This window comes from Euprymna scolopes, chromosome 23, assembly GCF_053919585.1.
Source record: "Euprymna scolopes isolate OS-2025 chromosome 23, ASM5391958v1, whole genome shotgun sequence".
Taxonomy (NCBI): domain Eukaryota; kingdom Metazoa; phylum Mollusca; class Cephalopoda; order Sepiida; family Sepiolidae; genus Euprymna; species Euprymna scolopes.
This window is the reverse complement of record NC_136504.1, coordinates 11,803,679-11,830,910: the sequence shown is the minus strand read 5'-3', so window position 1 is coordinate 11,830,910 and position 27,232 is coordinate 11,803,679. Positions and strand designations below refer to the sequence as shown.

Genomic DNA, 27,232 nt, shown 5'->3' with positions numbered 1-27,232 from the left:
TGTAGCACTCATCAATTCTAAGGATGAGGTGATACAAGTGCATATTTATAAAAAGAAATGGCTTTTAAAAAATTTTGGAGATGAGGATCGATTATTCGTATTATTGAACATCTTCAGACACTCAAAAATATAATTGTGAATTGCTTAGGACTTCTACCTAGTCATGGCTGATGGAACGAGAGGAATATATCCCCATGGATTAAATGGTTTCGTTCGAAATTCCATGCAGATTCTCAAGTTCGACAAGATACACGTGAAGATCTGAGGTTACATTGACACAAAAGAATGTGAAAATGACACTCAAGATGAGAACATAAGTCCGAAGATTTTAAACAATACAAACTGACTTCCTGTTCTGAAAGTGACCCACACTAAACAGCGTAGCAAATGTTTCATTACATTTAATTTATGTGAAAAATCCATAGTTTAAGGCAATGTTAAGTAAACATGTATTCATTTTATTTTCTATTTATTTATTTGAATTTATTATATTTAAAACAAAATTACTTTCAATATTAATAATTTTTGGAAATAAACATTTATTTTAATTTAGTGTACTTATATAAAAAAGTTGATGTAAATAAACATATTTCAATGAAAATAATTTTCAGATATTATGTGTAGACCTATATTTTCATTGAGGTCTTCAGTGTAGTCTACACCATTTGGTGCAGGCTACTTTCCAAGCAAGTAGTTTGTCTGGGTAAATATGCACTTTGTTGCTGTGAAGTTAGCAATATACATGATTCATATTTATCTTTATCTTCTGGAAAATGAGGAAACTCAAAGAATCGGGGTATTAGCTAGGATACGGTGACTTCTTCCATAAATCGAATATAAAGATGAACGCAAAATGGCAACCAACAATTAAGAAAGGGCAAATGATTACAGGAATAATTGTAATAAGTAATTACAACATTAACGTGCAATATGACCTTAGGTAAAAATGCGATAGTGGCAAACGTATTTGTATCAATTTCTTTTTGCAGATGAATCCTAAGATTCACTCTAAAATGGAATGTGAATATGGTTGTGAGAATGACAGTTGAAAGATCATGTTACTTGTTCAAATGTCCGGACACATAAATTATTTTTTGTTAAAAAGGAGAAAAATTGACGCGTGTGTATGTGTGCACACTGTTGTATGATAGCAGTTCTTGCGAGCTGTGAGCTGACAGGCCTGTCAAATGTAAGCAGTAGAAGGTCTATTCGCTTAAGCTTTTATTCATTTCTATTTGTATAAAGCTATAAAAAAATTTTTTAGTGAATTATCACATCAAATTGCCTGATTAGTTGACCATGTCTAAGGTTTACATTGGTATAATAACTCTGTTCTAAGAATTAAATAAAAGATTCTTTTATGTGCTTGATGTATTTCTACTTATCTCCCAACATAAAATTTATTCCTTGTTTTCCTTTTCTTTGATTTTTGTTATTTTTTTTCTTTGCCCATATTCCCTTGTAAGTTTGAAAATGACTTAACCCACCTGCTTTGTCTTTTTCTTTCATTTTTCTTATATCTCTTCTTCTATTGTCCCCTCTCTTTCATTTATTTCATGTCTGTTATTTGTTAAAGTTTAAAATACTTTCATCTTTTCTAAAGAAGTCTTTTGATAATGAGGAAATTATCTGAATATAAAAGTTAATTTGATTGCTTTTTTTTTTTTTTTTTTTTTTAAATTCATCTTTACATTTTTATCATTACCAATAATTTCTCTACTTCTAATATTTGGCATCCTGTTTGCGTTGGTAACATGGCCACATCTGGATAGATTCAACTTGAATAAAAATGTTACATTATAAAGAGTTATAAATCCCAGAAAGTCATTCTAAGTAGTCCTAGTCTTGTGGATAAAATGAAATCAACTTCAAGGTTGAGTTCAAACTGTGATAAACAAAATAGATTTTTAAAATGGATGACAGTAAAATCTTTTATTTGTTAAAAAGGTTTTGCTTTTTATTGATAAGTTAACTGTAAGCCCAGGTATTTAGCTAGGAATTGATCAATTGATTTTCATTTAATTTTTTAGGAAACTTTGAGCACTTTGGATTATGCTCATAGGGCAAAAAATATCCAAAATAAACCTGAAATTAACCAGAAACTTACAAAGAAAGCACTCTTGAAGGTAAGTTTGGTGACTTTGATATATTTTGTTTTATTTATTTATTTTTTTATATTATAGATATTTACTTTTTTTTTCTTTCAACTAAATGTCAAGTTTTTCTTTGGTCCACTTATTGCAAAACATATTCATTTTTATATACATTTTCTGAGAATTATTTTTAATTTATTACCCGTAGGAGTACACCTGTGAAATTGAAACCTTGAAGAAAGACCTTGCCGCTGCACGTGAGAAAAATGGAATTTATTTGGCAGAAGAGAATTACAAGTGAGTCTAAGTACATTCTTTTTTATTTATTTTTTTAAAATGCTTTTTTTTCATAATTGCAAGTTTGCAATTTGATTTCTTTGAGCAGTTCTATCCTCGGAAATCCTTTTAGAGTTTTTTTTTGTTTAGTAATCTAATGATAGGACTAGGAACAGCACTTTTTGCTTTCACCTATGGAAGAAAAAAACAAAGAAAAATTTGTATCCTTGATTTAAAAGAAAATATTGTACACCAAAAAAATCATAAACTGATCCAGTATTTATTTTTAAATAAGAAAACCATTTTTAAGTGAAATCTAAGTTTTTCCAATGAACATGTTAAGAATGGCCTTTTAAAATCTTAAGTTATCTCCTTTGTTTCTTTCAAATATTTTCAAGATAGCATCATCAGATTATCACTGGTAGTTTAACTATAAAATCTTTTTTTTTTTATTTTAAAAATAAAAGTACTTGACTACATGATTTTTGGTGTGCAAAATATTTCTTTCCATTACAGGTACGTACATCATATAGAATTTTTGTTTTTTGTTTTTTTTCATGGAGGGAATTCTGAACAAGCACCAGTGGCAAATAAATCTGAGGGATATAACTCTTGTTGACTAAAAACAAAATGCATTTTTTGCAATAAATAATTTGGGATGCAAAACCGTAAGTACCAGAAATGGTCGAAACAGTTTACAAAAATAAAACGCATTAAAACACATGCAGTTTAAAGAAAGAAGCTTTGTTCATGGAATCTACGTTTTGATTTAGGCACAGATAAAGAGTCAGGAAAATTGAGTGTTTTCGGCTAGGTGGGTGGTATATTATGTGTGCTTGTCTGTCGAAACAATGAGGACCATCTGATCATCGTGAGTATGGATATGGCTGATAAGCCCAATCTTTGCTTGAAAAGTTCTATTGCAGTGGGAACAGGGAATCATGGAATCATAGCAGATGTCGAGAGTTTCAAAACATTGTCCTTCCTATCCTTTTTGCGCTTATCTGCAGTAACTTTTCGGTAGCTTTCATATTTGAAGGCGCCGTTATGAACAGTAGTCAGTCACTTGGCTCTATCTAAAGCTGTCTGCTCCCATGATGACGGATCTACATTGAAGATCTTCAGTGATGCCTTCAGAGTGTCTTTAAATCGTTTTCTTTGGCCACCATGGGAGCATGTGCCATGTTGAAGCTCAGCAAACAGAAGCTTCTTGGGTAGTCTGTAGTCTGGCATGCGGGCTACATGACCAGCCCAGCAAAGCTGAACCTTCATCAGGATAGTGGGGATGCTTGGGAGCCCAGCACGAGTGAGGACTTCTGTGTCTGGTATCCTTTCCTGCCAGTCTTATGTCAAGCAGTTTCCTCAGTTTAGGAAGCTTTGGTAGAGGTAGCACCTTTCGATTCCTAGCTACTGTGTCCATCAGGGCGGATAGGGGTCACTGGTCCTCACGTATCTCCTAAATCTCACATTATATTATACATATATTTATCGATATATATATTTTACACCATTGAAATAAAACGTTTCTAATTTTTGTATTGAAATATAAATATTAATAACACAAAATTCTTTTAGATGGTTCAATAGTTCAATACTTGAACTAAATTTTTATAATATACCACTTCACTAAGAACGCTACACATTTTATACTCATTTAAAAAAAAAAAATATAGATCTCTAGATAATGGATGATTATATATGCAGCACATAATGTGTGATGATAGCTATAAAATAATTTTTTCAAAAAGAACTTTCCAAAATTGTAAATGTATTAGAGCGTCGGTGAAACGGACTACCTCTAGGTTGATATGGTTTTTTTGTTGCTTTAGTTTTTATACATATTTTATACTGATGAGTGCCCCTACTGATATAAGAATAATAAATTCATAAATATATACCTCCCTTTTGTTACAATTAGAACTCTCCAGTTTCTTTTTTTCCAAGACTCAATTTTCACTAATTGTCTTCAAAAACTGTTTTCATTAATAATTAATTCTCTATCTTATCGGTTTTTGTAACTATTGGATATGTTAATTATTGTGACATGACAATTCATATCACTGTAATATAGATGTAGATACCATTGGTTTCACTTGAAATTCCATATTTCAGTTTTTGAATTTTATCATAATAAAAAAAAAAAAAAAAAAAAGAACCGTTTATTTTTCAGTTAATATTTTAAAACCTGATAAAGGAGGGGAACTAATGTGACATTTTTATTCAATGATTAGTTGAATCTGTAACCTCTACACGGCCGGCATAGATGCACAGGCTTGAAAGAAAGGTGCAACTGGTTGCAATCTCTGTGGCATCACCTTTTGTCTCCGTCCAGTGGTTCGCTCACTTATTTCCAATCTTGATCCGGCTTCCAAACTGTCAACAGGGCCGATCTGAAAATAGACTGCACTTCCAATAAACGGCAGTTTCCAAAAAACGAAAGAAGTCGAAGATTAACTTTTTTTCATAACGTAAAATAATTTTCTTCAATGTTACAAATAGTATATTCACAAACACGTTAATCACTTATACAAATTTTAGGGGCTGGCATTCGCTAACAAAGTTCTTCGTCTGTTATCGTCAGTTTACACTTGGGAAAAAATTCGACTGAGAAAAGAAACAGGTGCGTCTCAACCAGGTTGCAATTGGGGGGAGGGTCGCCGAAGACGCATGGCAGAGTGTCGTTCAGATGTCTTCGCTTAACGTTTTATTAGAATTGGTCAGCTGTAACTCCGGCCACCCAATACGTCCCAAATGGCCGTCAACCAATCAGAAGCTGTCCTTTTTCTGGGTCCAGTAACGTTCTGCCTCCCAAAGGTGGGGGGAGGTCCAAGTATTTCCCACCAACCTCCGAACGCCCTGATGCAGAAGAAAAAAAAGAAATAAAAAAAAAACGACCTTTAAAATTATTGAAGAAGAAAAAAAGGTTTTCCTCTCCTTATTTGAATTCACCGGTGGTCATGGCAAACCAAATTATTATTTTGGTAAAAGCAATAAATATCCATGCCCCGTGGATTAGCGACTTTTATAGTTTCACTATCAGCTGTCGTATTCCTTAAGTTGGATTTTATGATCACCAGTCTGTCTTGCAATAACCAATTTTCTTGCCTTCGTCCTTCAAGTGGTTTTTGTGGTCAATTACCACTTACTGTGGTCACTTGACAGGCGATTACCTTATTCTCTTTAGAGGTTTGTTAATTAACATAAGTGCTAACCTTTCCTGCTTGGAAATTATTTTTGATTTCCATTTCACGTGCAGGCACCCTTTGACTATCCATTTTTGTTGGGGGGGGGGGATCATTTTGATTATCTGTTAAGAACACATTCCTCCTTTTTTCACCATCATCATCATTAGATTCAACCATGCGAAATCTGAATTCGTGTTAAAGGGATCACCCAGGAGACCGGCTGTCTCTCAATCCACTAGCCAGATCCTCCCAGCGTTGTCTGGTGCCCCATCTGGTCACAAATCTATCCAGACGTGGCCATGTTACCAAAACAAATAGGATGCCAAATATTAGAAGTAGAGAAATTAGTGATGAATGAATTAATGAAAGATTTTTTTTTTTGTAGAGATGAACAAATTACTTGGATTTACATGAATTTTCATGAAAACAAATTTTTTGACTTTAAAAAATTTTTTTTGATTGAAATCACTCCAGACAAAGAATGAAGCCACCTGATGTAAAAAAAAATTAAAATTTCAAAGTAAAAAAAATTAGCCAACAATAAGTGTCAGCTGAATAAATTGCAACTGAGAAACATTTCTCATGAAAAGTGAAAACTAAAGGAAGTGAGTCCCAACCCAAGATTCTTGCTGTTTGCATGTGTACACATATACACATACACAATAATGATTATGAATATTAAAACACTTAATGCTAAGCATATGTATAGATAAATGGAAAAGGCAGATATAAACCAACAATACAATCAAATTAATTCATTTGGAGATTGTTTCTTATTCTGTTTTTATTAAAATTTCTTAAGAAATGGGTAAATATAGTGTTTAAAATTTTTACAAAAAAATGACAAACCTGAGATAAGGGCACTTAAAAAAAAAAAAATGGATGAATTGAAAGTTATTTTTCAAGATTACAGTGTGATGTGGCGAAAGAGAAGACGGTGAAATTCTTAGAATATTTCTGACAACTAACATGACTTTTTTTTTTTTTTTTTTTTTTTTTAGTGCATTAAAATTTATCAATTAAAATAATTTTGTTTTTTGTGATTAATTCTTTAATTTCTTCCAGCATGATGACTGAAAAAATAAAGGATCAGGAAATGGCGATTAAGGAAATGGAAGACAAAATCACTGTTTTAGTTGACGAGCAAACTAAGGTAAGGGTTTGAAATTCCTTTTACAGATGTTCTTTACATTCTCTCTCTTTCTTTGATACTTATTTAGAATTCAAACCTAATTAAAAAGAACTTCATAAAATTCTTAAAAATGATACCCATTACAGAACAAAGATGACATATTTCAATAATCATGTAAATTGATCAAGTAGATTTAAAAAAAAATTTTTTTTTTTTTTAAGAAAATCAAATTTTGTGATTAAACAAGACGTTTTGTTTTGATCCATGTTTTATAAATGAGGTCGAGATAACTTAATTTGAACTATGGAGATCAAAATCAGCCTTATAATAGCTACTATTCCCCATTACAACTGCTAAAAATTGTTAAAAAAAAAAATTTTCTATATAAAAAAATTACTTGATCAATTTATGATTTTTGGAATATGACGTCTTCGTTCCATGACACGTACATCATAAAGATTTTTCTGCAATTTAGTTTTTTAAAATAGGTTTCATTCTTAATAAACACCCCTTTTTATTATCTCTCTTTTTTTAAATTTTTTTTTTTATACACTTCAATTAGAATGTAAGGAGTAAGGCAGTTGTTCTGTAAGGGGCATACATTTGATTTTTGGCAATTACAATTATTGTATTATCATGAATATCAATGCTTGTACCATTGCTTTTCAATATTTTCTTGTGTTGCTTTATTATATCCTTTCTAGGTTTTCAGTGCAGCTATGGCTTAATTTTAATGTATTTTTATTAAATGTTTTATGTAGTATATTACTTGGTGATTAATGAGTTGTAGAAATTCCTTGATCAATATACAAATAATAATCATAAGATATGAAATTTAGAGTTAAATTGAAAAGAGAATTATTTCAAAGTACAGGTATGTGAAACTATATGGTGTTAATGAGTCAAGCATGAAAATGCAGAATTTAAAGGATCTATTAAACCGTAGTTGTATATAATCATAAAATTAAAATGCAAAATATAAAAATTACCAAAACAACAGTCTAATATCTGTAGAATGATGTCTGATAGTCTTTTTAAAGCTATAATAAGTAAATGGTTTATCAAATAAAATCTTTCATCCACAACAGGTGTATGATGTAACAAAATTTGTTGATCCTAAAGTATCAAAATAACCAAATGACACTGCCAATAAGATATACATATATATATATATATATATATATATATATATATATATATATGTATATAAACAATGCAAGTTGTCCACAATGGTGTTTTTATAATTTTTTTAAGGTAAACCATCTGAAGAGTATGTACTAAATATATAGCAATGGCATAATTTTGCAAACTTGCAATATGGAACAATATTGTAATGGATACCTTTTGAAAAGTAATAAATGACCAACTGAGAAAACTTGATATTTCGACTTTGGAAAATTATTATATTACACTATATATGCTTTAGAACCTAATAAAATGTATTCATTGGGCTTGGATTTTTTTTCAAAATTTATATATATGTGTGTTTGTGTATATATTCTGATGAACTCATATTTTTTACCTATTCTAATGGCATATTTTATGCTTAGATTCCAGGTATATTTTAGATAATGTTACAATCTTTTTTGTTTAGATTCAAGAGCTGTTTGAAAAGACTGATCGTCAGTTGGAGAAGACTACCAATACGCTTCATCAAACAGAGACTGAACTGGGTGAGACTAAAGTGGTTTTAGAAGAAAAAAAAACTGAATGTGAAGAGCAGAAATTTTTGGTTAATGAACTTGGAAAGACCGAAAAAGAGTTATTTTCACAGGCAGAACAGGTACGTTCTAAGTTTTCTTGCTCGACTAGCAGGGGTTTTTAGAAGTGTGTGTGTGTGTGTGTGTGTGTGAGTGAGGAGGGGGGGGTAAATCGAAGCAAAGTAATAACCCTGTTTAAATATAAAAAGAAGAAAACAAGGTTAAAAAAAATTGGGGGGGGGGGGAATAAAACGAACGATGTTAAAACTTAGTGGGGATCCCTGTATTTGGAAGTGTACAAAAACAAAAAAAGAAGTTTTTGTAGGCAGGTAGGCTCGAACCCAAATCCTTGAGGCAAAGGTGGAAAAAAAAGTATGATGACTTACCTTAACGCTATGGGGGCAGCAGCAATTATAGTGTTTAAAATTAAACCATTAAGATGTTAAGTGACAGGTGGGAAAAATTAATGAGGTTAAACTTCACGCCATCATCGGATGAAATCCCGCACTTAAATTTGGCTGAGAGGCAGATTTTTTGGTTTGGTTTTGTTTTGTTTCCTCAACATGGTGGGGGGAAAACCAGTCCGAATGAATAGTAATTGTCTGATATGATAGTTTTCACCACATTGATCAAAGCTGATTTGCTTTCTGGACGTCCCCGGCGGAAAGGTCGGGGAATTAGCTTCGCTCGTTAGTTTCACTTTATTTATACTAAAAAGCCCAACAAACAGGCGACACAATGAAATAGCGTGAATTTTATAAAAGTCGATCAAAATAAATCTAGACATGACGTCCCTTTGCAAATCGTACATATTATGATCTAGAGGGTATATAAAGACTTTTAATGCATAGTAATCCCCCCACCCCACCGCATCCCCGAGAACCCCGCAATAAAAAGCCTTTCTTGGACATACAAAAACGGGCGCGGCCGTTTTGTTTTTTATATATATAATAGTGGGGAGTAGCCGGCAGTTCCCGGGTGTTTGGAGGTGTGTGTGTGTGTGTGTGTGTGTGTGGTTTTAGGTAAAGCAAAACACCCAGATGTTTGTGTCAGAGGGGGGGGGTAAAATAAAAAAAAAGTTTTGGTAGGTAAGTATGAAGGATCGAACCCTTGAACTGAAGTTGGAAATTAAAGTGTAAAAACAAACGTGCGATGTTAACCAATGGGCCACCACAAAATAGTAACGGAAACATGTTTGAATTTATTTAAATATTAAAACTTGGCAGGTGCCCGTACTTAATGAGGTCAACTTTAACTGCGGGGCAGGATTTTTTATTTTTATTTTTTTTGTTTTTCCAAGATGTTGCGGGGGGGGGGGAAAACCAGCTCCCCATAAAAAGGGGATTGTCCAAATTGAATAGCAATTGTCTGATATAAGGAGAAACTTCACATTGATCAAAGCTGATTGCTTTCGGACGTTTCTGGAAAAATGCTGCCAGAATTAGTTTCGCTTTTATTATATGAAAAAGCTTAATGCACATGTGGCGATCGAAAAATGTTTTCAAAGTTGAGCAAATTAAATAGACAGGCGACCCCCGTTGTTAACTCGTAGATATTATCATTTAGACATGATATAAAAAGTTTTAAGAATGAGTCAACTGATCGCTTCTCGGAAAAAAAGCCTTTCTCGGACATACACAAAAAGCGAACATACATACTTACATACATACACGCATACATACACACATTTTCGCTTTTATATTTATAGATATATATATATATATATATATGGTAAAATGTTTTCTTAAATAGTTTTTTTTGTAATTTTTTGATATATTGATTACTGTAACATGATAATTAAGTAGACACCATTGGTTTTCCTTGAAATTCTATTTTAAAAATTTCGAACTTTGCTATTACAGTGTAGTTGCACCAAATATTCATTCTTTGACTTTAAACTGGCACAGATTTTGTTGTAGGAATGGGTATGGGTTGGTGTTTCCAACCAATTGATGTACCAACTAAAGGGAGGTAACTGACATTTTAATTAAAGAGTTAATCACTTTTTGCTAACTCATTCCTTGAAAAATTCTATAAAAGCTAGTTGTCTGCATGTGTGTCCAGAGAGAGGAATGGGCTGGATGGAAAAGAAAGAGGAAGGAGGGGAGTCGGATGGAAAAAAACGGGTGAAAGAAGGCAAGATAGGAGTTTTTATAGAAATCTGTACACTTTTGCACCATGCAATGCCAGATAACTGTGCTAAGCTAATATAGATCTAAAACTGGTTTATGTAAATGTGCTAGGCAAAAAAGAACTGAGTTTTGAGAGTATATAAAAAAGAAAATGTGTATGTTGGGTCAACCATTAAGCTTAAGATTGTTTTGAATTGGAAACAGGTCTCCGACAAACTATCAAACCATCTCTCTTTCACACACACGCACACACACGCCTTGAAAGAGGAATTAATCTCTGGGAAGATGACCATGATCAAGTTAAACTAAACCTTTCTTCAGACAAAAATTGAACCAAACCCTGAAATCCGAATATGGCAAGGATTTCCTGGCTGGTATGAAAAGAAAAAAAAATGTTGTGGCTATCCATAACAACAAAGTGACATAAGGTCAGTTCATTGTGGAAAAAAAGAATGGCTTTCTCAAGGGGACACTGAAAAACAATACAAAAATAGCTATGAACAGATTTATTATTATTGTGTAGGAATGCTTTAAGTGATCAGCAATAATTTGACAATCTCAAAGGAAAATGTAATGTCAGCTCGTATAAAAAAACAAGTGAGTTTATGAAGTCAATTGTAAAAAAATCTGTCTCTCTCACTGTTGGGCGATAGGAAAGCTAAAATAGTATAATTCTCATGCACACACGATCATAATCATATGTATTCGGGAACTAACACACACAAAATCCATCTAACTCTTCCACACTGACATCGGCTGATTGCAAACAAATCTATAAACTTATATATTTTAATACTCCTGACATTTCTCACTGAACTTTCTCCAATAAAAAAAAAAAAATGAATATTGACTTTTATGAATAAAACTTTTAATTAAACGAAATTTTTGCAATTGAGTAGGGAAGTTTGGATTATGGTTTTTCAGACTTGTGGATAATTCACTTAAATTATTGATTTGGACTTGCTCAATATTTCAGCTAATAATTCCTCCTTGTTCTCCAAGAAAAATATTAAACATTCTATGTTTTACTATCTATGTAAATTTCAATTTTTAAATATATATGAAATATCTCTTTTGCGAATTTATGCTTTTGAACTTATTTTGTTTGTGTGTATCATATCACATTTTTATTGTTCTTTCACAGTTAAGTGTTACCAAGTCGATGTAGTTTTCAAAACTTTAAAGTCTACAAATGTTTTGTTTCTGCAGCTGCTGTCCACTGCTAATGAGTCGACTTTAGATGTGGAAGGTCTACATGCCAAACTTGATCGGAAAAAAATCGTTGAAAGCAATAATGAATCTGTGACGCAACAATTTCACAAAACATTTCAGAAGTCTGTGCGTGAAATGCATCAACTGAATGATGCCATGTTAGGCACTGTGTCTCAGTCCTATACTGACATTTCAGCTAAATTTGGTAAGTAATTACAATTCTGAATTTTTTAGATGAGGTATGAACGTTTGTATTATTTAGATTAATTAAACATTTTTTATTTTATCTTTTATCACTCATAATGTTAACATCTCAAAAAAATAAAAAAATCTGGTTAAAAAACAGATAATACATGATTAACCATACTGAAACCAGCAACCTCTTTTTCGTAAATATTATGTTTGTAAAAACTTACAATTGGTTGATGGATTTAATTAAAAATTTAGTCATAAGTTAGAAATTATACATGTAGGGTTCCCTGATAATTTAATTATGTCTATAATTTGTGTGAACTTACTTCTAACTAGATCCAAAAATTTGAAACCTTAGAGTGCAGAACTAGCCCCCACCTTCCTTTTCTGTCAAAATATGGTGACTTTCACACCTGATGAACGTCGAAGGTCGGCTAAAACATTGTGCTGATAATACTCAAGACGAGAACAAGAGTCTGATTAATCTAATACAAACATTAGTAATCTTCTGAATTTAATTTTTTTTTAATCTTGTGATGAAGAGTTATTCCCCTTTATCGTGTAAGATTATTTTTGAACAGAAAAACAAGCCTGACGGTTTTTGTTTACTTATTTTGAGTAGTTTTTTCATTGTAAGTTATTGACATCTATTGATTTTTAATGCTGATTCTTTCCCCCTTTTCTAATTGATGGTTGGATATGGTTAAATTTTTTATCATTTTTTTGTCTTAAATATGAACTATTAATCCCTATCTGTACATATAATGGATACCTTAATACTTAGTTTGCTGCGCCATATCATAACAAAGCTACATACAAAATTTCAACCAGATCAATCTAGTAGTTTCTGAGAAAACTTCTAGAATAAATGTGGTATTGTGATGACTAATCCCTGTTTATTCTTAACTGCATCGAACGGATACCATAATACTTAGTTCATTGCACCTTATCATAACAAAGGTCCATACAAAATTTCATCCAGATCAGTTCAGTAGTTTCTGAGAAAGTGGAATGGTCAGATAGACAGACATACATTTTAAAAGAAATATATAGATTTATGTGCAATTTCTTATCCTCCCCTAAATGTCTTTTGTAGATTTGCTGATGGAAGTTGTCAAGAACCATTCAGAAAATATGCTTAAATCTCAGTTGAACATGGTGGAGTCGGTGAAAAAACATGTTGCTGAAATGCAGGAGGACAAAAAGAATGAATTAACTGCAACTACAACATGGTTAGAAGAAACCAAAAACGAAGTTGAAGAATCTGTGGTAAGAATTTAAAATTAATTTTTTCTGAGATTGCTTTTTTTTTCCTTTTTTTCTTTTTTCTCAAACATTAATTTTAAAATCTTTACTTTCCATAGCATTCATCCAAGTTTAACTTCTTTTTTATGATCAGATTTGTCAAATCATTTCATTTCAATGCTTGCATCATTCAACATTTCTGCAACAATGCCTGAGCATCCTCCAGCCTTTCTTTCTGCATCTTACAGCTTCTTCATACCATTTCTTTCTCAATTTTTATTGCTGAACCAGATTGCTTCAACAATTGCTTAATTTGCATGGTCTGATGAAAACTCAATCAATATTCAACAATTTGCATCATTTTAACCCTAACCTTCATATCCTGTTCATTTATTATTCCATTGTCATTTAAAATGCATTTCTCCAACAATATCAATATTTTTATTTGCCATAAGTTTAATTTTCTTGAATCTTACTTTCTCAGCCTCATTCTTGTTTTTCGGTCCTCCAATTTATCAGAGAGGAACCTGTGTTTTCAGTGTCATCCATGCATCCATTATTCCGGATGATTGCCAGATAACCGTCCATTAGTTTTTCCTGAAATTTTGCCACAAATTATATTTCATTAAATAGATGTGCACAGTAAAAAAAATTTTTATGCAAAAGTTCCTGTTGCGTCCCCAGAGGCTCAAGAGGTCAAAAATGCTCTCAAATGGCCAAAAATTACATGTTTAACTCCATAACTTTTGATCCATCCATTAAATTTTTCTGAAACTTGGCCAAAATGTGGAGCCCATTGTTCTTCATATAAATCCAGTATAGGTGACCCTGGAAAAATTCTAGTTCGCACCCCCAGTGATTTTTTTAGTGCTAAAAACGCCCCTTATTGTGGTTCTTTTTTTCATATTTCTCAACAAAAACTTATGTCTGACTATGTAGTGGTTTTTGACAGTAGTCAACTCAAATATACATGTGTTAAGGCCTGAAACTGCACCGTTATCCATTTACACTGGGATTCAGCATCATCAGGGGCTCAAAAAAGGTAAAAAATGATACTTTTTGCCCCATAGTGTTTGACCCATCCATTAGATTTTCCTGAAACATGGCCAAAATATAAATTCAGTATGGCAAAATTTGGTTCGCATCCTTTTTTGCAATTTTTTTCCAATTACAAAAGCTATTTGAACTTTCCATGAAAAACAAATTTTTTGTATTTTTCAGAATGTTGGTATTGACCATGCTAGTGCCATCAATAAAGAATTGATGGCAGCTTTACAGGTTCAAATGGAAAGTTTTCAAACTATCAAAACTTTCATGAATCAACTTAAGCTGCAATCTGAGAAACATGTAAGTTGACCATTTTATTTTGTTTATTATTTTTTTTTTTTTTCAAATTATTTTTTATAATTATTTGTGATAATTGAATCCATACTGTGCAGGAAGTGAGTATACTATTGTCTTGTATTTTTACTTGCTATCCATTCCACCTGTTTCATGGTTAGGTTCTCGATGACCAAACTGGCACCCTCATCAGGCATATCTTATCCAATAGGGTGGGGTTTTCATACATACATAAAATGAAATGTTCAGGTTTAAATGAGCTCCGTGGGAACCAACGGTCATCCATACTGATGGGAGTACATCCTGGATTAATTTTTGCCAGCCTCATAACTTTCGCTTCCTTCATATTTTGTCTTTTCATCCTTACATTCCATGTGCAAGGTTTGTAACAAAATGGCAGGGATGTGAGATCTTCACCATTTTGTAATAAAGAAAAAGTATTATTTCACTTTTTTTTTTCTGTCATTGCTTTGTCTTTTCCTGTTTTGGTTCTTGTTCAGAATTCCCCCTAATATTAAAAAAGAATTCCCCCTATATTAAAAAAGAATTCTCCCTATATTAAAAAAGAATTCTCCCTATATTAAAAAAGAATTCTCCCTATATTAAAAAAGAATTCCCTCTATATTAAAAAAGAATTCTCCCTATATTAAAAAAAAGAATTCCCCCTATATTAAAAAAGAATTCCCTCTATATTAAAAAAGAATTCCCTCTATATTAAAAAAGAATTCCCTCTATATTAAAAAAGAATTCCCTCTATATTAAAAAAGAATTCCCCCTATATTAAAAAAGAATTCTCCCTATATTAAAAAAGAATTCCCCCTATATTAAAAAAGAATTCCCCCTATATTAAAAAAAAATTCCCCCTATATTAAAAAAAAAAAGAATTTCCATTATATTAAAAAAAAAAAGAATTTCCATTATATTAAAAAGAAAAAAAATCTGTATCATGTACGTGCCAGTGACAAAACTTGTATTCCAGATATCACATAAGTGAGCAAGAAAATCAAATTTTATGAGTAAGCAAAAAGGGACTGTCTCACATCACCATCTTAAAGAAACAAGGACAGATATCTATAATAATTCTAACTTGCGAGATCAGCCTATCATTTTCTATTAAATTCTTAAAATTTAAAAAAAAAACAACTTGATTAATTTTCATGACTTTTGGAATATGATCTTTTTGTTTAGTGATGAGTACATACAGCAAAGATTTTTCTGTATTTTTTTTTTTTTTATTTATGTTTATTTTTTTAATATAGACGAATTCTAGACAACCACCAGATCTGCTGTTTGCCTTATTTTACTTTGTGTTTCCAAGATTTTAATTTATAAAATTTACCAAGCAATTTAAGAATAAAATTTCCAATGAATGAAGCATGTATCACAAAGTAGATACTCATTAAAATTATTTTAAATTTATATTGCATTAGAGTGAAATAGTTTATAAATGAGAAGCATAAAACTAGCTTCATGTAGAAAAGTTGTTTGGCTATTTTTTATTACATTGATCATATTTTAGTAAAAATATAAAAATGAGATTTTTTGTTTTTTTTTTTTTTTTACTATTCGACAAATTTTTTGTAAAGGTACAGAATAGTTAACAGAGCTCTCCATATTAAGAATGGATTTCTATAAATCTGGAAGCATAGTGTGGAAAATAAAATGTTTTAAAGATGTGAGATGCACCTCTATAAATATATTAGTAAACACAAATGCAGTATGGAAAAAAAACAAAAAAAAACATAAAACATCTTTTAACAAAACGACCAAAAGGTTTATTTCAATGGCAGGAAGTTGGACAGTATCTGAGCGAGGAAAAGGAAGAATTGAAAAAGTTCTTAGGCTGTCAAAGGGTTACCAGCAGTTATCTTCAGGCAAAGATTGTCAATGCTAAAGCGTCCAGTGAACAGATAGGAGAGAGGGAAGAGATGTCTTTCTTTCCGTCAAACTCTGGAAATCTTTCTGTTCAACTTGAAAATCTGTACAGAATTTTGAACTGTTTATTTAATCGATAAAAGTAGCATGCTCTCATTCTATCAGCCATAATCGGGCAGAAGTCCCAAGTAATTTGCAATTGTATTCTTAGTATTGCCTGACTGAGGATTGAACCTTCAACCTCCAGAAGAGTGTCACTTACAACTGAATTGTACCAAGTAATTTATCTATTATGCCTCAGGTCCTTTGTGCACATTTTATTTTTTAAAATATTAACTAAATCTTTAAGCATTGTTGTCAGATGTAGTTGTTGTTTAATGAATTTTAATGCTGGCAAAAGGTCTTTTTACAAATTTTGATACTTAACTGTGGAGTTGCTCATTTTTATTTTATTTCTTTGTTTTACTTTTTCTTTTAGAAACATGAACATGAGGAACGCATGAAAGCAATGTCGGATTGTCTGAACGAACAATTTTCTAACCATTCATCTTTGGTAAAGAATCACGTCTCCTGGCAAGAGGATCAACTCCAAGAATTTCAGCTAAATGCTGAGAAATTCAATGACTGTAATGAGGACCTGGAAAAAGTAAGTATTGTTGTCTGTTCATCAATTTGTCTTTCCGTAACTAATATCAATCGACTGACACAAGGGTTTTACTATTTAAGTACAACTAAGTTATGTATGACTAATTACTGCTGCTGATTATTTGCTATTCAAGCAATTTCGAACCAAGTGATTTGCTGTCAAAATTCGTTTCAATATTATTGAAATAAACAAAGTGAATTTATTTACAAGTTTTAATTGCGTTTATTTTTGGTAACTATCTTAGATTCATACTTTAAAAGATATTTAACAAAAGTAAACATTTTTTAAAATATATTCTGATAAAAAATATACAAAAATGTTCAGACCAGATTTTATGAGTGACTTTAAAATTTCAAATTTTTAAGCATAATAAATCTACATAACATAAAAAGTAGAAAATCTTTATAAAAAGTCCACAAAGAAAATAAAAACACAGTTATTAGGGCTGTGACAACAGCATATTCTTTTCATCGTTTTTACTCTTGAGTATATATCCGTTAATATTTTATGTTTTTATATAGACGGATGTGGTTCTCGGTTGATTAAGTGTGTCTGTGTCGGATATATACCAGAGAGTCAAAAGAATGAAAAGAATATTCTGTTGTCACAGCCCTGGTAATTATATACATCAAAATGAACATTTTCTACACACAAATAATATTGATATTATGTTTTGTAAAAAAAATTATAAAAGGTCAAATAATAAGTCTTAATTGACATTGAATGTTTTAGATTTTGTGCCAAATTAATAGCTACCAAATCAGGCGTTTTGAAGATACTGTCTTCTTGGCCTAAAATGTATCAAATGCTGATGTTATTGTTTTTTCCTTTCCCTTTGAAAAACTCAATCATGTTCTGCAAAAAAAAAAAAAAAACCTTTCATTACAAAAACTCAAACTAAACACTATGAATACTTATTTGAAGATATAAAGAACTTGAAGCATAAAATTTTTTAAAAAATTACTGGATTCTGGATTAAATAAACCAAAAAGGGTTTATATGCTGTAAAACAAAACAAGCAAATTAAAGAGAATGGCAACTATTTTGAATTGACCATATCAAAAACAAATTATTTAAATGATTTTTATTATTTATCATACCTATATTGCCTTAAAAACAACTTGCTATTATTTCAGTCAATAATACAACATAGTTTTTAAAATACCAGATATCTAGAGTAAAGGAGTAAAAACTCAAATCCGACGTTTTTAACTATTTTCTTAACATTTAATGAATTAATGTTTGTGATGTTATTTGTAATTTTATTTATATGCAATAGCTTTGTATATTTAAGTGATTCATAGAAAGGATAAATTACAAAAACCTTTCTTTAAATATCATGTTCATTAATTTTACAAGCAGGCTTTGTTTCTTTTCACCTTTTACCTTTTTTTCCTTTTACCTTTTTTTCCTTTTACCTTTTTTCCTTTTACCTTTTTTTCCTTTTACCTTTTTTTCCTTTTACCTTTTTTTCTTTTACCTTTTTTTCCTTTTACCTTTTTTTCCTTTTACCTTTTTTCCTTTTACCTTTTTTTCCTTTTACCTTTTTTCCTTTTACCTTTTTTCCTTTTACCTTTTTTCCTTTTACCTTTTTTCCTTTTACCTTTTTTCCTTTTACCTTTTTTTCCTTTTACCTTTTTTCCTTTTACCTTTTTTTCCTTTTACCTTTTTTTCCTTTTACCTTTTTTTCTTTTTACCTTTTTTCCCTTTTACCTTTTTTCCTTTTACCTTTTTTTCCTTTTACCTTTTTTCCTTTTACCTTTTTTCCTTTTACCTTTTTTCCTTTTACCTTTTTTTCCTTTTACCTTTTTTCCTTTTACCTTTTTTCCTTTTACCTTTTTTTCCTTTTACCTTTTTTTCCTTTTACCTTTTTTCCCTTTTACCTTTTTTCCTTTTACCTTTTTTTCCTTTTACCTTTTTTCCTTTTACCTTTTTTTCCTTTTACCTTTTTTCCTTTTACCTTTTTTTCCTTTTACCTTTTTTTCCTTTTACCTTTTTTTCCTTTTACCTTTTTTCCTTTTACCTTTTTTCCTTTTACCTTTTTTTCCTTTTACCTTTTTTTCCTTTTACCTTTTTTTCCTTTTACCTTTTTTTCCTTTTACCTTTTTTCCTTTTACCTTTTTTTCCTTTTACCTTTTTTTCCTTTTACCTTTTTTTCCTTTTACCTTTTTTTCCTTTTACCTTTTTTTCCTTTTACCTTTTTTCCTTTTACCTTTTTTCCTTTTACCTTTTTTCCTTTTACCTTTTTTTCCTTTTACCTTTTTTTCCTTTTACCTTTTTTTCCTTTTACCTTTTTTCCTTTTACCTTTTTTTCCTTTTACCTTTTTTCCTTTTACCTTTTTTTCCTTTTACCTTTTTTTCCTTTTACCTTTTTTTCCTTTTACCTTTTTTTCCTTTTACCTTTTTTCCTTTTACCTTTTTTTCCTTTTACCTTTTTTTCCTTTTACCTTTTTTCCTTTTACCTTTTTTTCCTTTTACCTTTTTTTCCTTTTACCTTTTTTCCTTTTACCTTTTTTCCTTTTACCTTTTTTCCTTTTACCTTTTTTTCCTTTTACCTTTTTTTCCTTTTACCTTTTTTTCCTTTTACCTTTTTTTCCTTTTACCTTTTTTCCTTTTACCTTTTTTTCCTTTTACCTTTTTTTCCTTTTACCTTTTTTCCTTTTACCTTTTTTCCTTTTACCTTTTTTTCCTTTTACCTTTTTTTCCTTTTACCTTTTTTTCCTTTTACCTTTTTTTCCTTTTACCTTTTTTTCCTTTTACCTTTTTTTCCTTTTACCTTTTTTCCTTTTACCTTTTTTTCCTTTTACCTTTTTTTCCTTTTACCTTTTTTTCCTTTTACCTTTTTTACCTTTTACCTTTTTTACCTTTTACCTTTTTTACCTTTTTTACCTTTTTTACCTTTTTTACCTTTATTCCTTTATTCCTTGTTTCCGTTATTCCTTGTTTCCGTTATTCCTTTATTTCCTTTTTTCATTTATTCCTTTATTCATTTTTTCTTATCGCTTGCAGCAAGTGTATTCTTCAGGCATTTCAAAATAACACCACAGACAAACAACACGCAAATTTTTTACTAATTGTTTTTTTTTTTTTTTTCAATTTAACACTATGGCAAGAAAAAAGAAAAAAATATCTAAAATTCTGAGGATGCAGTCTATCTCTGAAATATTACTTTTAAACAAATAATTTATTTTCATATTACATTGTAATTTGGCTTATGAACATATTTTATGCATATTTTATTTAAAAATTATAACAGTGCTTCTATCACGGAAGACATTATTTGCTTTTCAAAAAAAGAATGTTTTGCAGTTTTTACTAATTTCAACATGTTTTAATTTTTTTAACCTAAAATGCATTTGAGATCCCAATGCTCTAATTGTTATGATAGAAGTAGTCGTGATCAACTGTTTTTGTGAGGACGGAACAACTTTACATCTTAATCCATTGTATAATCACTTTGATCCAGTAAAAAATGAATGTTTAAAAAAAAATGTATTTATTTGCATTCAATTGTAGAATTTGTGCCAAGCCATGGAAATAATAAAATGTATGCAAGAGACACGAAAACAATCGTCTACATTAACTGAAAAGGTGAGTCGGTTTAAGTTTTCTTTTCATTTCTCTTTTTGGTCCCCCGACAAAGGAGAGATTGGACCTAGTAATTTATTCCCATTTGTCTGTTTGTGTGTTTGTACTTAAGAACTACGCTTCATATTTAAAAAAAATTTTTGCACAAACATTAGTCATGGTGAAAGTAAATTTTTCACTCGTGTAGAGGGACCCCATCATTTTTTTTTTTCTTCTTTTTAGAAATGATTTGATTTCTTTTTTTACTTATTTTGTGCTGTAAAATTTCTAAATTAAAATCCTATAAAAGGGAAGAAGCTTCTTGGATGACTCAAAACTATTTTAACTTTTTTGCTGAGGTGAGGTGTAATTCTGAGCTTGCCTTATACTCAAAATTTAGCTCTATGGATTGAAGTATTTCTCCATAAAAGTCAAATATTTTCCAAAACCGTGTTACTTAAACCATGTCCTATAACACTTGTTGGTGCTTATCCAGTTGTACAATATCAAAAAAAAAAAAAAAAAAAAAAAAAGGCTGTACACTAAAATTTAAGCAAATTCATCCAATGTTTTTGTTTTTATAAAATCAAATTTAATTGGTAAATGATTTTTAGCCGATATCATAATGACTGTTGAATTATGTCCCTTTGCTTGTATAAACAGAATAATGAACAAGACATTTGTAGATGTCAAAGCCACCTTTTCTTTGTAGTTGACAAAATTATTCTCTATTAAGTGGGAGATTAAAGAGAAGTCACATGGTCTCCTTTGCCAAGAAATAAAGACAAAAAATATGCCGATATTATAATTACAACCAAGTAAATTTACTCACGTCATAGATAAGTTAAAAATTGTAAAAATTTAAAGTGAGGTCATCTCGTCAACATCAGATAAGGCCAAACTATTTGCCAAGAACTTTGCAGCTAATTCTATTCTATGCGACGAAGGCCATCAATTCCCCATATTTCCTCCTATAACACAGAACACGCTAGGTAACATACAAATATCTGTGCATGAGGTCACCAAGCTAATCAAGAACCTTGATTCCAGTAAAGCAACTGGCCCTGACGGCATCTCAATTATATTGTTAAAAAAGTTTCAACCAGAACTTGCTCCCATACTTACGAAACTGTTTAAGCGTTGCCTTAACAATAAGTGCTTTCCAACACCCTGGAAAACCTCGTCAGTATGCCCTGTATTTAAGAACTTCTGAGATAAGTCATCTCCCTCTCAGTACAAACCAATAAGTCTCCTGTGTGTCATGCGTAAGTTGCTGGAATCCATATTAAATAGAGAAATAGTCAACCATCTCAACAGAAATAACTTTCTTAGTGACACACAATATGATTTCCGTTCTGCAAGATCTACCGCAGATGTGCTAACGGTTATATCTCATAGGATTAGTGAATCTCTTGACAAGGCTTCCTTTCTAGGGCAATTGCTCTTGACATATCAAAGGCCTTCGACAAGGTATGGCATAAAGGCCTACTTCACAATATTTCCAGCTACGGTATAACTGGAAATATTCTCAATCATTAAATCATTTCTCTCTGATAGGCTCATAAGAGTAGTGATAGATGGACAAAAATCAGAGGCCTGCAGTATTAATGCTGGAGCCCCTTAGGAGTCCATCCTGGGCCCAACTCTCTTCCTGATATACATCAATGATCTCCCTAAACACATACTTAAATCATTCATTGACATCTATGTTGATGACACGACCATCTACGGCAACACTTCAAAGGCTATAAATGACAAAACTCTCTCTGATTCTCTCTCCTCTGATCTCGAACGAGTGGTTCAGTGGGGGAAAACGTGGCTGGTTACCTTTAATGCATCTAAAACCAAACTCCTATCTTTACATCATCAACGCTCTGATCCCCATCTGGCATCAATTGTAATGGATGGCTTTCGTCTAGGAAAAGCCCCATGTTTGACAAGCTTCTGGGTTTGACCTTCACTCTTGATCTGAAATGGAACACGTACATCAAGTCTGTTGCCAAGGTCGCTAGAAAGATGGTGGGATCCTTCTACCGCTCCAGAAGATATCTCACTACTGATGCAATTTTCTATCTATATAAAAGCCAAGTACGTCCAAGGATGGAATACTGCTTCCATATCTGGGCAGGAGCTGCTAAAAACAGCCTATCCTGCCTTGACAGAGTACAAAATAGACTTTGAGGCTTAGTGGGGAATGCCCTTTTCTCTTCCCTGCAACCTCTCTCCCACAGAAGAGACGTTGCGAACCTGTCTTTGTTTTATCGTTATTTCCATGGCAGGTGCTCGTCTGAACTCCAATCTCTGGTCCCCCCTCGCCAATCTTTTACGAAAAACACCCGTCTAGCTGAATCCATTGTCAAAAAACTTTCTCCACTCTTTATCTAAGCCTAAATCAAAACGTAGATTCCATGAACAAAGCTTGAACTCTGCCTGTTTCCCACCTGACTACAATCTGGATGTCTTCAAGTCCAACGTAAACAAATTCCTGATGAACCGCCCCCTTAAGTACATTAGTGTGGAGATTTATTAAATCTCCACACTAATGTACTGTACTTACAATAACCCTTATCCCTGAGTGGCTTCCCGGCCTTGATAAGCGGTGACCATCTTGTAAAAAAAAAAAAAAGAAAAAAAAGATGTATAAGTAATGTTACTTGCATTTTGGCCTCCAGAGTCGTTGATGAGAGGTCGAACATCGGTTTGGAACCAGGAACTGTTTTTCATCATGTCTGCATTGTTGTGAGGTTCAGCAAAAAGAGAAAATATGATAGAAAACTGGATGTGAAGGTAGGCTGTATCGCCCCCTTGTGGCCAAGAAGGATATTACCAGAGCTAAGGGGTAATAATCGTGGTTGCTTTAAAGTAATCAGTTTATGTTTGTGTGTTCACTTGCATAGAGAACTTGATTCCTACACATTTCACTGTTAAATTTTTTTTTTTTTTCCATTTTTGCTTAAAAAATGTTTCCGGATTTTGGAGATGATGATCGGTTATTTGGATTCTTTATACGACTATTCTAGAATGTAATTTTCATAATGTTTTGATCAATGTTAGCTCCTACTTTCTTTAGGTGTAGCTTGTCGAACTTAGGAATCTTTCTACCGAACTTGGGAATCTGTACAGAATTTTGGGTGGAATTCTTTATTTAATTCATGTGGGTGAGCATGCTCTCATTCTGATCATGCTTTTATAGGTGTTTCATAAATACTTCAACCATAAACTTATTTTTAATTTTTATTTATAATCTAATGATTTTTGTTTTTTATTTATTTATTTTTTTGTTTTAGTTGAATGGTTTGATAAAGACACAGAAAGCGGTGACAGTATTTGATGATCTGGAAAAGTGAGGGATTCTTTTTAACTTTTTCTGAAATAATTTCTTGTTTTTACTGTTTACTATTATAAAACCTTTCTAGCATTGTGTGAGTGTTATTTATGCTTAACTTAAATTTATTTTTATATAAATAGTTTTATATATATATATATATATATATATTATGTGATCATGCACACACACGCATATAATTTCATGTGCTGATACATGTGTAGAAATATTGAAATCAATTTTACTACAGTAGAAGCGTCACTTTAATGAGGAATTTAAAATTTGTCAAGAAACCAGATAACAGGAAGCTAATTTTTTTTTTTTTTTTTTAAATAAATTTATTTTTTAATTTCAAATTTTGTTCTTTATCAGCTTTCTTCATTAAATTGAGATTTATTTTTCAATTACAGAAATGTAGCGACCACCCGAAAATATGTTGCTGACCAGAAAGATCTGGAACAGACTCGTATGACTGAGTATTATGACACATGTGTTAGCCATATTGAAAAGGTATATTTTCAAATTTATCTTTTATGAAATATGTATGTATGTAGAGAAAAGAAAGCAGGCCCTACAGTAATCTGGAGTGAGAGCTTAGCGAAGGTTTAATTGATGGTCTTAACCATGATACAGAGCTGGAAATGCAACACTTGTGAATGAGTGCTTCTGTCAAAACTGGCTACGTCAACCACCTTAAGTCACACAAAACTCCTGTTCAGGTTAACTTTGTGCCTATTAGTCCAAACCAAATGATCTGATAATAGGCAGCAAAGTTTGCAAGTCTACTGCTGGTTTGAGAAGACATGTGGTTGTTTATAGGAATACTCTTCAGCCTCTAGAGGAAGTTAACCCAGCAGAAATTGCTCAATTTGTATGCCACATCATCTTCAAGATGTGCAAATCTGCAGCGAGAGTGCAGAGTCATCTAAGATGGCATGGACGACGAGATGGGGAGAACTCAATGTGACGGCAATGATCTGGAAAGATGCAGCAATCGTGTGTGTGTGTGTGTGTATATATACACACACACACACACACACACACACACACACACGTTTATTTATATATACAAGATATAGTGTCACCGAAGCATAATGAAGCTACAGTGATAGGGGCCAGATTTATAAGGGCAACCTTGAGTTGTATTACCAAATTGAACAAATGTGTTGTCATTTATATGTAACCATGTCTCTGTATGTCTAATGTATATAAGGTATACATGTTTCTGTCATCGATGCTCGTGTATTGTCTAGTGGTTAGAATTATGAGGACAGTTACTTTTCTTTGTATACGGGGTGTCTGTACATGTCTATGTATTAAGTGTATATTTAATAGTCTTTCTATGTGTATGTCGGTGTTTTGACATATCCATGACAATAACAAATAGTTTTTGATAATGACAATAACACTCTTGTCTGCTTGACATATACTTTATCATTGTCTCCCTCTCCTCTGACAGCACGCACCTGAAATGAAGGCATCCTCTTCTGAATAGAACATCCAAGACATATTTATTTAGCTGTGTGCTTAACTGTGTATTTAACAGCTTATTGTCCTTGTGTTCTAAATATGTTAATGGCTTGTGACTCGTCTAATGTTTGTGGGTGCGTGTGTGTATTACAAGTAATTCACGTTACATTTATAACGACATACCTGTTACTGCGTGACCTTCCGTTTTTTTGGCTGCTGCCTGGGAGATTCACCAATGCCTTGGGAGCTGGGTTCTGCTAAAACAAGTTGTATGCAAGACAGACACAAGACGATGTATGTTTTTATATATTGGTTTATTTCACTCCCAGGCATTTCATCTTTTGCAGCATGGAGTGAGATTGGGGATCTTGGACTTGTTGCATTTCTCTGCATCCATTATGAGGAGACCTGTTTAACCCATCTTGCTTGTTCAGTGTCTCATCCAACTCACTAAACTTAACTCAGCTTATTCAAACTGGAATGCCTTAGTTAACGCACATATTTCCATCTAACACAGTTTGATTTCACTAAAATATTGTTGAAACAATTTGAGTACACATCTCCACATTATGACTGAATGACCCAGAAATGAGTAAGATTCCTATTTTTGTGGATATTTTGATACTTAAAGCGTTCTTTCAAAGTACATTTTTTTCCTTGGTCCTATTAAAGTTTCTATGGAGCACAGGGATCCATATAGACCTAAGTTGGGAACGTCTGGTACAGATTTATTTGTAAACATTTTCTCTGCTAGCTGCAGAATATTCACTAACATGTCTGAGTGTTCTCCAAGTCTTACAATCTTCAAAGTGTTCACTGGTATAGATGAATATCAGTAAATTCGACAGAATTTGACTTGAGCCTGACTTAATTGATTCCCAAATATACGTTATTATCTATTACATCATTTGTACCTTCCAATCCCTATGCTTACATTTCAGAGTAACTTGCTTTGGTGTCCACTAACTGACCTGATTCATGGTTCTACCAGATCAGGCTGTCTGAGACGAAATGCACATAACCTTGATGCTTTTTGTTTTTTTACTTCCTTTTGCAAAACTTTGTTCTGAAAAAAAAAATAAAATAAAATAACAAGCCACCTTTTCCCCCTTTCCATTTCCCTCTTTCTCTTTTTATCTCCCTCACTTCCTGACTAGTTTCCTAACTTAAAATGTACCAAACATTAATACAGTAATCCTTTTCCCTCTCCCATTGCAAAACTCATTCATGTTCTGCAGAGCAGGGAACAAAAACGATAAAATCCACTATAAAACAACCAAACCAAACACAACAAACTAGTGTTTGAAGATACAAAGAATTTGAAGTATAAAAACCTTCTACAAAATAACTGGATGCAACATGAATACTATTTCCAAAATAATTTGATTCGGCATTAAATAACCTGTAAATGGTTGATATGCTGTAAAACAAACAGAACTCTACAAATAAATATTTAAAGATATAAAGAACTTGGAGCATAAAAGCTATTTCCAAAATAATTGGATTCAACATTAAATAACACAAAAAACGGTTGATATGTTGTAAAACAAAACAACCAAACCAACTAACGTGATTCACAAAGCAATAACGTTAACACTGCTACAGAGATGGTGCAAGAACAGTAGTGGTCAACTGAAGACGTGACTTGCAATTGTCTAAAGCTGGCTTAGAAACTATGACTGACCATTGCGTCTTTGGTGTGCAACAATGGAACCGTGAATGGCAGAAATATGCTGAAAAGTCAGTAACGGACAAATCTGGATGAACTGCTCTGACTCGTGATGGAGCTGGTTCAACCCACTCTGAATGAATGGGATCGCAAGTACAAGTATATAATGGTG

General features: G+C 32.0%; 1 protein-coding gene across 1 annotated transcript in view; it reads left to right on the top strand.

Annotated features, from left to right (window-relative positions):
• LOC145245752 (kinesin-like protein KIF11-A) overlaps positions 1 to 27,232 on the top strand; it is a 79,284-nt gene that overhangs the window by 34,385 nt on the left and 17,667 nt on the right. Inside the window, exons 10-20 of the mRNA XM_080107351.1 lie at positions 2,031 to 2,126; positions 2,302 to 2,390; positions 6,620 to 6,707; positions 8,281 to 8,469; positions 11,728 to 11,935; positions 13,019 to 13,191; positions 14,389 to 14,514; positions 16,862 to 17,029; positions 20,546 to 20,620; positions 23,884 to 23,939; positions 24,332 to 24,431. Of these exons, the coding sequence (XP_079963477.1) occupies positions 2,031 to 2,126; positions 2,302 to 2,390; positions 6,620 to 6,707; positions 8,281 to 8,469; positions 11,728 to 11,935; positions 13,019 to 13,191; positions 14,389 to 14,514; positions 16,862 to 17,029; positions 20,546 to 20,620; positions 23,884 to 23,939; positions 24,332 to 24,431 (1,368 nt within the window). The remainder of the gene's footprint in view (positions 1 to 2,030; positions 2,127 to 2,301; positions 2,391 to 6,619; positions 6,708 to 8,280; positions 8,470 to 11,727; positions 11,936 to 13,018; positions 13,192 to 14,388; positions 14,515 to 16,861; positions 17,030 to 20,545; positions 20,621 to 23,883; positions 23,940 to 24,331; positions 24,432 to 27,232) is intronic.